Source organism: Aedes aegypti, chromosome 2, assembly GCF_002204515.2.
Source record: "Aedes aegypti strain LVP_AGWG chromosome 2, AaegL5.0 Primary Assembly, whole genome shotgun sequence".
NCBI classification, from domain to species: domain Eukaryota; kingdom Metazoa; phylum Arthropoda; class Insecta; order Diptera; family Culicidae; genus Aedes; species Aedes aegypti.
This window is the reverse complement of record NC_035108.1, coordinates 212171909-212185189: the sequence shown is the minus strand read 5'-3', so window position 1 is coordinate 212185189 and position 13281 is coordinate 212171909. Positions and strand designations below refer to the sequence as shown.

Here is a 13281-nt window from a genome sequence, read left to right as displayed (position 1 = left end):
CTCTCTTAGGAAGCAGTGTTACGACAGACTGGGATACTCTCGACGTGGTTGATGAGTTCGTCTACCTCGGATCCTTGTTAACGGCTGATAACAACGTTAGTCGTAAAATACAGAGAAACATCATCAGTGGAAGTCGCACCTACTATGAGCTCCAGAAGAAGCTGCGATCCAGAAAGATTCACCCTCTCACCAAATGTACCATGTACGAAACGCTCATTAGACCGGACCATGCAGGAAGAGGATCTGCAAGCACTTGGAGTATTCAAACGACGGGTGCTTAGGACCAACTTTGGCGGTGTGATGGAGAACGGTGTGTGGTGGCGGAGAATGAACCACGAGCTCGCTAGGCTCTACGGCGAACCCTGTATGTGACGCAACCGGAAAGGTGCGTTGGGCAGGGCATGTTGCAAGACTACCGGACAACAATTGCAGGGACTACCGGACAACAATATGGTGTTCGCGTCGAATCCGGTTGGTACAAGATTTTTCTATATAAATAATTTCTAATATAGCTAATTTCTAAACTAACGTACAGTACTGGACATTAAACACGCACCAATGCCGTTTTGACGTTAACTACGTCTTACGGCAATATACTGGGTGTCAATTAAAAATCTAAAATGTTGCGACCGTCACGAAATTATGTAAAATTTTGAATACTAATAACTTAGCCATTTATCGGTAGATTTTCAATATTTTCCCACCAATCGGTAGGAAATTTATACAACATTTTACTCAAATGGAGAAAACTTTTGATTTCTGACGATAGACTGTCGAAAATTGGGAAAATGTCGACTCTTTTCTTACGCAACCAAACACACGGGTTGGAAAGCGCACTATCAAAGCTTTCTTTTTCGCCCATTCTTCTTTTGACGTTAACTACGTCTATCGGTAATATACTGGGTGTCAATGGATTACCTGCTTTGGTCTTGTCCACAGTTGATCAGCAGAAGTTTACTCGTTTTATTTTGTATGGGGAAAGGCATCTAACTTCAAATTTCTCGCGAATGAAAGCATTAATCGAAAAAATATTTGGTAGGCGTGATAGTCATTATTGTTACGTACAACCAACACCAAATATTTTTTTCGGAAAAAGGTCCCGGCTGCAACTATGAAAATCGACTAAAGTTCAAATGCAGAAAATCACTTGGCGTAGTTAACGTCATGCGGTCGTGTCTTGTACACAACCCCCTCTGATTTTTTTCATAACTTCAGATCCCCGTCGTTTCTAAAACGATTTATTCCGTTTTTCTGTGTCCAACTGCAAATTACCTCAATTTTTGAAAACTGTTGAAAAAGCTGTTTGACAAAAAAATGCATCAAAACCAAAAGTAATATAGCAAAAAAACTATGTTTCGAATGAACTTGGTGTCTTCAGCACATTTGTTCATGAAGTGAAGGGACAAACGCGCTGAAGACATCAAGATAATTCGATACGTAGTTTTTCTGCTGGATCATTTTGGGTTTTGGTGCATTTTTTTGGTTCAAATTCAACCTATCTGTAACTTTTGAATCAATAGTTTTCACGAAACTTGAGCTTGAGCTTGATTGGCCGCCCGTGGATGCTACTCCAGAATCGCCAGATCAGCTGCACTTACACAAGGAACCAACCGAATAACTGCTTGGGACTAACAGGCATCCTCAGTGTATAAGTGATGGTGATCTTCTATTTTTAGACGATAATGGTGCCTGCCACGTCAGAATGCAGACCAATGTGGGGAAGGGGGAGGAATCGGTGATGCATTATACTGGCTCCCACGTAGACCGTATATACCACTGCATCTACGCCAGTTCATGCGGGAGTGTTTGGATTGGGGGAAAGGCATGGCAGAGAGGTTTGCTTTTGTGGTTAGCAGACTGCCTATGAATCAGGCATAAGGAAAGGCATGCGCGTGGAAGAATGGAAGCGTTAGGGAAACGGTTTCTTGTCCGTCTCTGGTTCTAGCGTTTGCTATGAACGAATAGTTCGAGTGTGATAGATTTAGAATGTAAGATAGAAGCAAGTGAGAGATATAAAACATACAAAGTACGAGGAAATGGACGGGCCTGGGATTAAACCTATGACCTTAAGAATTCTGCTTATGAAGCAGAAGCGGTAGCCATCAGACCACCAACCCCGTCATATTGAATCAATAGTTTTCACGAAACTGTTTCAAAAGTTATCAAAATTCAGGTAATTTGTAGTTCGTCACAGAAAAACTGAAAAGAATCGATTGAAAAATGACGGAGATATGACTATCTGAAGTTGATAATTTTGTATTAGAGAACGGCTTTAATGATATGATAATGATAATCCGATACTGTACATTGTCTTAAAGCCACCATTGAATCACCACCGAAAAAAAACTAAACAATTTACAGAACACTATTTTTATCGCATGTATCGTAAGAAAGATATGGGAGATTGGATTTTCAAACTTAACTAAATCATGATCGCCCTAATGTGCCTAAACTAATAATTACCTTGTATTTCACCGTTGTGACATCATCAAATCCCAGCCATTGGTTATTTTGAACAGCATATAGGCCAAATTGTTCTGCACTTGAGTGAATCGCCCATTGTTCAGTTTGTAGTTTTTCACAAAATTCATTGTATCCCATCACTCCTGGTTCCCTGGAGTAAGGCCCTGCGGTTCCTGGACCATTGACGGGTGCTCCGACAAAACTATTGGCGGCGTTCGCAAGAGTGAATGACCGCCCGTACAAAGGGATACCCAAAATCAGTTTCTCCTTCGGTGCGCCAGATGATAACCAGTAGTGGATGCTAGCATTCACATTCATTTGCTTCTGAACTTCGGTTATATCGGCAGGTCCTGCATAAAGAGGTGCATTCAGTCCACAGTGGTCTTCCCATGCTCCATGCATGTCGTAGGTCATAACGTTGATGAAGTGGAGTGCAGCCGAGACACGAGGAATGATGTAGGAAACTGATGCTGAAAATTCGGCGGATGCCACAGCTGCACTCAAGATCAAGCCATATCGATCGAATCTGAAATGATGTTAAGTGAACCATTAATTTTCTATGTTTATCGGCGTCACAATTAGTTTCATTGGAGAGAACAGTATTTATATCTACATTTCCAACTGCTCTCGTCGTGATAAACGGGTTTGTATATTCTTAGATGATAGTAAAAATTTAAGACAAAATAACTATTGTTGTATTTGGATAATCATAACTAGAAAAGAATTGATTTTTTTTCTTGAAAATGGTAATTAAAATAGGTTCAGCTTTAAAATATATGAAAGCAACAATTTTGTTCTGTAAAAACAGAATAGGGTTGCACAACAAACTTCACAGAATTGCAAATATTCTTTTTCTTCTTGGCATTAACGTCCCCACTGGGACAGAGCCTGCTTCTCAGCTTGGTGTTCGTATGAGCACTTCCAAAGTTATTAACTGAGAGCGTTCTTTGCCTAAATTGCCATTTCTGCATTCGTATATCGTGTGGCAGGTACGGTGAACCGAACCCAGATACCTTCAGTAGACTTTGCTTTGTAGCCGCGGTTTCTAACCACTCGGCTAAGGAAGGCTCCACGAAAATTGCAGAATGATGGAATTCAATATCCAACGCTTGGAAACGGATGGAGTAGCTACACAGTACCGTACGCAGCAAGATGGGCAGTTTAGAAGAATCAATGTCAATAGCGCAGTGCGCATCGTACCTTCGTGCTGTGCGTACACGAATTCTCTCTGCTCTTGGAAAGTTTTTAAAAAGCAATAAAACAGTACTTTTCAGTGCTAAAATTAAAAACGGTACTTTTCAGTGCTACAAAAACAGTACTTTTCAGTACTATTTTTTCTACTATTGATCCCTTTACGATCCTTGTTTGGACCCGTTTCTTCGATTTTTCGTTGGACCCGGTTTCTCCGGAAGGCGAACTTTCTTCCAAGGGTGAAATGAATAATGTTGATAATTGTATCGAAATGAGCAATCAGTTCGATGCTTTAGACAAATTTTCAGAACACCAATTCGAAGCAGCCTCTAGCCCTGGCTCTTCGATTCAAGTGAGGAAGCAAAGGGTGCCGCCTATCGTGGTCAGTTGTTCCGAATTTAGGGGATTTAGGCAGGAGATCTTGAACTCCATTAGGGGAATCAAGGTTTCCTTCCAAACCGCAAAGAAAGGAGACTGTCGCGTTTTGCCGGAAACTTTTAAAGATCGCGAACTTCTTCTCAGACATCTTGAAGAGAAGAAACACATGTTTTTACTTATGACGACAAAACTGAACGTTTGTTCAGAGTTGCCTTGAAAGGTCTCTCAAGTGACTATAAATCACTTGAAGAGATCAAAAATGAAATTAATGATTTACTTGGATTTTCCCCAGCCCAAGTAATCATTATGAAAAACAGAACCCAATCTGGCATTGTTCGGAAAGGGGTTTCTCAAGAATATTATTTAGTTCACTTTAACAAAAAAGAACTAAATAATATTAAAGCTTTAGAAAAAGCAAAACTTATGTTCGATGTCCGTGTGACATGGGAACATTTCCAGAAACCTGGAGGAAATTACCAGAACCCCACTCAGTGCCATCGGTGCCAAAAGTGGGGTCATGGTACAAAAAATTGTCGTACTGATGCTAAATGCATGATTTGCGGAGATTCTTCTCACGCCAATGACGTCTGTCCAGTGAAGGAAGATACCACCAAAATCATATGCTCTAATTGTGGGGCTAATCATAAGTCAAATTTTTGGAATTGCCCTTTACGACAAAGAATCATTGAGACTCGTGCCAGGCAGATGAAAGATAATATCCATCACGATAGCGGACGTTTCCGGAATTTGCCTGGTAGAGTATCGAACAATACTCATTTTTCAGTTAACGATCGCTTGATCATGAATCATACCCATCAGGAAGATCATAATCATGCTCATTCACAAACTTATTTTATTCCGTCAGGTAGTCGTTCGAATCTTTCAATTTCGAATGTATCTACCCACGGAAAATCCTTTGCCGATATCGTAGCAGGTAATTTGAACTCCTCCCCTAAAGGTACTATGAGTACCCATTCTACTTGTTTCAAATCAAATGGAAAAAATCCTACCGCCACAGATAACTCCTACTCCGCTTCTTCGTCTACCGAAAATTCTAATGGGAAATCATCAGATAATGTACCCACTTCAAGTGATATGTCTGTCTTTGATACTTATTTTCTAACTGAACAATTGAATCTAATGATTGATGCAATGTTCAAAGCCACCACTATGACTGAAGCAGTCCAAGTTGGTGTAAAATTTACGAATCAAATTGTTATTGGATTACGTTTTTCTAATGGATCCAAATAATAATTTAAATATTTTAAATTGGAATGCTCGTTCTCTGAATGGTAAAGAGGACGAGCTGTTTAAATTTCTTACAGTTGATACCGTGCATGTAGCAGTTATTACTGAAAAGAATTTGAAACCTGGATTTAAACTCAAAATAGATCCCAACTTTTTTGTTTATCGTAATGATCGACTTGATGGGGCATGTGGGGGAGTTGCAATCATCATTCATAGGCGTATAAAACATCAACTTTTTTCGTTTTTGAAACACATCTTGGTAAGTATACTTTCATAGCTGCCTATTTGCCTTTTCAATGCTCTGGACAGCAAGTTAATTTGCTCCAAACTGACTTGCGAAAATTGACTCGCAATAAGTAAAAAAAAATTGTCTTCTTCTTCTTTCTGGCGTTACGTCCCCACTGGGACAGAGCCTTCTTCTCAGCTTAGTGTTCTTATGAGCACTTCCACAGTTATTAACTGAGAGCTTACTTTGCCAATGACCATTTTTGCATGTGTATATCGTGTGGCAGGTACGAAGATACTCTATGCCCTGGGAAGTCGAGAAAATTTCCAATCCGAAAAGATCCTTGACCGGTGGGATTTGAACCCACGACCCTCAGCATGGTCTTGCTGAATAGCTGCACGTTTACCGCTACGGCTATCTCGGCCCCTCAACGACAATTTTTTTTGCCATTGGTGACTTTAATGCCAAACATCGGTCATGGAATAATTCTCAAAGTAATTTCATCGGCAGAATTTTATTTGATGAGTGCTCTTCAGGATATTTCACAATTCAATACCCTGATAGCCCTACATGTTTTTCCTCTTCTAGAAATCCATCTACGATTGCCTTGGTCTTAACTGACTCTAGTCATCTTTGTAGCCAATTAGTTACTCATGCTGATTTTGATTAGGATCATTACATTTACATTTCAAATATCCCATGAAGTGGTTCTCAATCGTATCAGCTCCACTTTCAATTATTTACGAGCCGACTGGAATATATACATGAAACGTATGTTGACTCTAATCTTGATGTTAACAAACAAAACTTGATAATTACAATGCAATTCCCAAAAGTGAAGTAAAATTTGAATCCGTGATTATAGACGATGACCTTAAACTGTTGATCCGCCTTAAAAACGTGAGGAGAAGGCAATTTCAACGCACTCGCGATCCTGCTATGAAAATTATATGGCAGGATTTGCAGAAAGAAATCAAGAAACGTTTTACACGATTAAGAAACAAAAATTTTGAAAATAAGATTTTTCAATTGGACCCTGGCTCTAAGCCCTTTTGGAAATTATCTAAAATTTTGAAAAAACCTCAGAAACCGATACCGGCATTGAAAGAGGACAACAAATTATTACTAACTAACTGCGAAAAAGCTCAAAAACTTGCTATGCAGTTTGAAAGTGCGCACAATTTTAATTTAGGACTTACTAGTCCAATTGAAAATCATGTTACTCAGGTCTTCGAAAATATTCTAAATCAAGAGAACGTTTTCCAAAATGCCTGGGAGTCTGATTTGGAAGAAGTGAGAACTATTATGAAAAAAATTCAAAAATATGAAAGCTCCTGGCGATGATGGAATTTTCTACATCCTCATCAAGAAACTTCCAGCAAGTAGCTTATCATTTTTAGTTCATATATTTAACGAATGTTTTCAAATACCATATTTTCCTGACAAATGGAAAAATGCTAAGGTTGTTCCAATTTTAAAACCAGACAAAAATCCTGCAGAAGCTTCTAGCTATTGTCCAATCAGTTTGCTTTCCTCCATCAGTAAACTTTTTGAAAAGGTTATTTTGAACAGAATGATGGCCCACATCAACGAAAATTCATTTTTTGCCAATGAACAGTTCGGATTCCGCCATGGACATTCGACCACTCATCAACTTTTACGTGTAACAAATTTGATTCGTTCCAACAAATCTGAAGACTATTCTACTGGTCAGCATTCGACAGCGTTTGGCATGCAGGTTTGATCGTAAAATTAAAAAACTTTAATTTTCCAACATACATTGTTAGAATAATTCAAAGTTAACTGTCAAATCGTACACTTCAGGTTAATTATCAGAACTTCAGATCTGAAAGACTTTCTGTAAGAGCTGGTGTTCCTCAGAGCAGCATTTTGGGACCAATATTATACAATATTTTCACATCTGACTTACCTGGGTTACCTCAGGGATGTCAAAAATCTTTGTTTGCGGATGACACAGGCCTCTCCGCCAAAGGACGAAGCCTGCGTGTCATCTGCAGTCGATTACAAAAAAAAATGGATATTTTTTCTTCATACTTGCAAAAATGGAAGATTTCTCCAAATACTTCCAAAACTCAACTAATAATATTCCCACATAAACCCAAAGCTCTTTATTTGAAACCTTCAAGTAGACATATTGTCACGATAAGAAGGGTTCCAATACATTGGTCAGATGAAGTTAATTATCTAGGGCTCATGCTAGATAAGAATTTAACTTTCAAAAATCACATTGAGAGCATTCAAGCCAAATGTAATAAATATGTAAAATGTCTCTATCCTCTTATTAATAGAAAATCAAAACTTTGTCTTAAGAACAAGCTTTTGATATTCAAACAAATTTTCAGGCCAGCCATGTTGTATGCTGTACCAATATGGACTTGCTGTTGTAATACCAGGAAGAAAGCTCTGCAGAGAATTCAAAATAAAATTTTGAAAATGATTCTGAAGCTTCCTCCCTGGTATAGTACCAATGAGTTACATAGAATATCCAATGTTGAAACATTGGAACAAATGTCAAATAAAATAATAAATAATTTCAGGCAAAAATCGTTACAATCTTCTTTTGCCACGATTAATGCATTATATGCTTAGGTTAAGTTAGGTTAAGTAAATTAAAAACGTAATTTTTTTCTCTTATAAGCAGGTGAAATCAACTCACCTGTAAAAAATCTGAACTGCTACGGAAAATTAAATGTACCGTTTTGACTCATATTCCGAACACTTAAGGCCAACAGTGACTTCAAATGCATCTGAATGGCATAAATTGACAGATATTTGTGTAAATTTCAATTTCCTCGCGAAACCTAACTGTTAGCTGTTGGGTGTACCGATAGTAATGTTGATTTAATTAGTTTTAATATTCTTTTAACGTTAAAGTACGGAACAGCATTTTGATTCAAATGCCGAACACTGTGTTCATTCTGTCTCATATTCCGAACACCTTGATTCAAATTCCGAACAGCACGAATAAATCGTATTCAAATGAACAATTTCGCAAATAAATTTACTTAAGCTTGTTCTTCTGGTCTGAAAGTAGAGAATCATCACTACTCCCGCGGTATTAATTATATTGAAGACGTTAAAATTGAATTGCAATTGACTGCCATTTCCTTGTTATTTGGTGACATATTTCAGCGAAACATTTCAACCAAATTGCCATACAAAAACCGAGTGTTCGGAATATGAGTCTGTTCGGAATTTGAGACAAAACGGTAATTATTGTTAACAAAATGTTAATAAAATCTTAAATTTGTTTTACCAAATCAGGATGATAGTGTTGTCTGATAACACAGAACACCTAGATATAAGAAATGAATGTAATGTTTGGAATGATACTAATTAATTTATATATATATAAAAAAATGTCAATAGCTTGTATTTCAGATAATATCCACGAAGCTGTACCTGTAGCTATAACTGAAGAATTGCAGGGTGTGGCAGACGGAGCAAAATGAATAAACACACAAAGAAACGCAGTACGAAGCAAGCATCATTATCCGCCTTGTGCAAATATCAAGAAGGGAACTAACATTTAGTGCAAATATAACATTCTCTAAGCCCTCTTTATACGGCTTCATGCTGAGTACAGGCGCTGTATATTCGAACAAAAGCTTCTATGCGATCCTTTTACTAACAAATGTGGCGAATCTACTCAGCTATTTGTAAACTGTGTTGGCAGCTCTTATTCATACCGATCATTGCTCTAACTCGACAGTTATACGACTTGTAAGCTGTGTAAACATCTTTGAAAGGCGCTTTCTCAATTATTTTGCAACTGTTGAATATATTTTATACGGCTCCATGCCATTACCTCGAACGCCATTACCCCGAACGCCACTACCCCGAATGGGTCACTACCCCGAAAGCCATTACCCCGAATAGTATGAGATACAGTACAGTATCATGTTTTGCGTGCAAAAATGCGTCTCTAATGAAAGCTGGTAATTAATAAAAATGTTCATCATATATTTATTTTTTCGAAATATCTTGATGGCAACTATATTCTTCTCATTCTTTCTGAGACAGTGCCTGTTTATCAGCTCAGTGGGCACCTTCGCAATTCAAGGGTTCATTCACAAATTTCATTTCGCCAACAATTGCCATTTTTAACACCTCGTACTTTTTTTTTGTATGGAAATTCTACATATTGAATGGACTGTAACATTTTGAGGACAATCACCCACAAACTTTTTTGCTCCGTTCAGCGTTACGAAATTTGTGAATTGGCTTTAATATAATAAGCCTTTTATTGACTGAAAGGAATTCGAATCCATAACCCTCAATATGGTGTTGCTTAACAGATGCGTAATCACCGGTATTTGGACTTGTTGGTGGTGTTCATATTTCAATTTTGTTTTTGAACAAATATTTTTCTTTCTTATGAATATAGATTGTGTCATAGCATCACGTTGTTACAGTGATCATTCACGTCATAGCTGCAAACATTTCACCAGAAATTTGCCCTTCTTTTTTAAATAGGCTGTTCTTTCACGTTTTCGTTAGATAAGCTAGTCACTAATATTTCCATATAGAACAGCTTTTTATAAAGGAATATATCTTGAACGCATTCACTAAAGTGATTCCTGCTATAATTCTAATCGGAAATTTTCCCTTTCTTTTATCTTCTTGTATTAAAACAGACAGGTCACTTATTTATTTACTCACCACTTTTCTGCCATAATCATTTCTTCATTATCTTGAATCAAAAAAAATTTTTTTTTTGTGGTTATCTCACAGAAATTGAAATTAATGATCCCACAAATCAACAAAAGTTCTTACTGTAGCGTCAATCAGAGTCCGCCGATTTTTCTAACATGTACAAGTGTACAAGTGCGATAGCGGAACGGTCATCTATTAGGTTGGTTTTTAGGCGGGTTCCATAGAACAACTTTTGCAGCGACTATCTCAGAGTGAACTTCCATTACCATCGTTTACGAAAGATTTTGATCTTTAAGAAGATCTTAATTTGAATGCCCGACACCTATAAAATGAGTAAAGGAAGTGGCTACCGACGTCCAATAAGAGACTTTACTACATCCTAATTTTGTACATATTATAGCTATCCTTCTCATAATAAATTCACCCTTCTTTTCGAAATAGGCTGTTCTTCAGAGCATTGCAATGTGGCTGTGTGAATCTTCCCAAAAATAGAGGACAAAACTTAGTGTGTAAAAATTATTTGCTGAACAACTAGCTGCTTTTTTAATTTCTAATATTTGAAAAATACATTTTTGAGCCAAACTCATGAAATACTCAAAAGGAATCGTACAATTATCTCCCCAAACTCTAACTAGAACATGTCTCAAAATATTATCCATTCGGGGTAATAGCGTTCGGGGTAGTGACCCATTCGGGGTAATGGCGTTCGGGGTAATGACCCATTCGGGGTAATGGCTTTTGGGGTAGTGGCATTCGGGGTAGTGGCATTCGGGGTAGTGGCGTTCGGGGTAGTGTCATAGAATCATTTTATACAGCTTCGCTGTATTATCGATTAAATATTATTTCCAAGCTGTTTCACAGCTTCCAGAATTTTAAATCATAATATGTGAATGTTCCCTACGTTACACAATTAAAGTATCTGCCACCGCCTAGAATCGAACTCACGATCTCTGCATCCACAAGTCTTGACGTGGTCTTTGCTGCCACCACAGTATATATGGAAGGCAAAGAAAACACACCGTTTTGTTCTACATCGGTTCATATAATATTCTATAATGACATTAAAAGATGTTATAGCCACGCTTACACCACTTCATCAGGCTGTAAAAGGGTGTGAAACGTCAAACGAAATGTTTACATCCATCAGGATATGGTAACAGAAATACTGGAAACCCAAGCGGCTGGGAATAGGGTCCTAAAGGCCTGTCCCGATTTTAATGCCAAACGCTTAAGTTTCTTTTGTTTAAGTCCAAAAAACATTTTGTTAGATTTTGTCACATTCCTTGGCTTCAACTTAAATTTTGGGTGTATTTTGCTGTCCGTGTCCCTTCCAAAATGTCAGATAGGAACAACCCCGGTGTAAAAACTAAAAGCCCTGTGGTGTTTTTGTCGATTAAGCAGCGTCAAACAAGATCAAAAGTGTCAAGGTTCATTTATGGACCCACATTTTAAATTAAAGTTTAAATATGATGTAGCCGTTATTTGAGCAGGAAAAATTGCTAAAATAGTTGCAGCAACATGCTTTTTCGTGTCATTAAATAAAAACAAGATTTCATTAAACATTTAAGGACCCAATTGCCCCGTTCTTCCAGGTCATCGTCGGCGGAATGGTGTTTGTCTATGCCATCAACTGCGGCAAACGGAAGCACCACAGGAACTACAAGTACCATTAAACTGGAAGCAGGGCACTTAGAAGCGGAACCTATCCACAGCTCATTATAGAAGCGCGATCCGCGGAAAATAATTTTGGCAGGATCCGGAGGGTGGTTCCGGCTTGTGGAAGATAGCAATTAGGCATAGATTGGCAGACGGATGCTGGCATACAGTGAAAAGCTCCTAATTTTGTTCGGAGAGTAAATTACATAATTAGCGAAAAATAAAATGTGAAAATCTATGAATTTTGTTTATCTGCTAAATGATGGTCACTGCTCCTGAATTGATTCTTCGAAAATTAAGTATGAGGTTAATAGAATTGCAATAGATGCGTCACAAGTTGTTGTTTTACAGCTCACAGCTGTATATTCGCTGTATAACTAACGATAAAGCGCTTCTTAATTATATATTGTGCAGCCTAACAAATCATATTGTATAGAAGCAGCCGGAATAATGATGGAGACTTTTATTTCCCATCATTGGGTTGCTACTTTTTACGGTGTTGAGTTACAGCTTAGTGAAATCAGCAAAAGCGATAACTAACGAAGTTTATTCAGCTAATATTTATAGCTGCAAATCGTTTGCGATACAGCTGTATTAACGCTAATAATTCTATTTTTGACGGCTTTCAATTTTTGCTGTGTTTGCTGCTTTAACCCTCTAATACCCAAATTTTTATTTTCGACCTAAATATCATTTTTAGTTATCTAAAATCGTTCTAAACACGTTTTGGGCAATGATTTATTTTTATTCGCAAATGTATGAATTTTGATTTTTGAATTTTATAATTTTTATTTTTGAACATCCCTATCCTCTTTCATTTTTTCTTGAAACCTCTTCTAGTTACTGATTTTTGGCAACAATAAAAATTCAAGTTTTTACTGTACTTTTAACAATAATAAAATTTAAATATTTTTCTGAAAATAATTTTATTTTCCGTGTAATTAACGGAAAAAGAGGTTTGAAATTATTTAAATATCACCAAGCTCTTCTTCTGTTATAGGTTAATAGTAGAAAAATATAAAAGGTACGATTTTTTATATTACACGTTAAATGAACCCTATGCATTTGTAGGTCATATAAGAATACAATGTTTCAAACAATTTTCAAAAATACAAAAAAGTTTCAAAAGTCACAAAAAACTTTTCTCACATGCGTGTTATGAGTAAAAGTTTAAGCCAAAAATAAAATCATTTTGATTTTCGAGCTACGAAAAAATACACAAAATTCCAAAGTGTACCCCGTCTAAAGACGGGGTTGGGTATTAGAGGGTTAATTTAACTGTTATACAGCACAAAGTAAATAATCTTGGCGTATAGCGCTAAAATTGTTACACGCTAACATGGATGTACCCATTAATGGGTACTATGGTACCCATTTTCAAGAAAAGTGGTTTAACTCATTAAAAAAATAAAGTCGATTTACTCATTAAAGAGTATTCGCTT

General features: G+C 37.2%; 1 protein-coding gene across 1 annotated transcript in view; it reads right to left on the bottom strand.

Annotated features, from left to right (window-relative positions):
- The window catches only part of LOC5576995 (chitinase-3-like protein 1), a 30832-nt gene that overhangs the window by 4467 nt on the left and 13084 nt on the right, over positions 1–13281 (bottom strand). The window contains exon 3 of the mRNA XM_001663047.2: positions 2464–2989. Within this exon, the coding sequence (XP_001663097.2) occupies positions 2464–2989 (526 nt within the window). The remainder of the gene's footprint in view (positions 1–2463; positions 2990–13281) is intronic.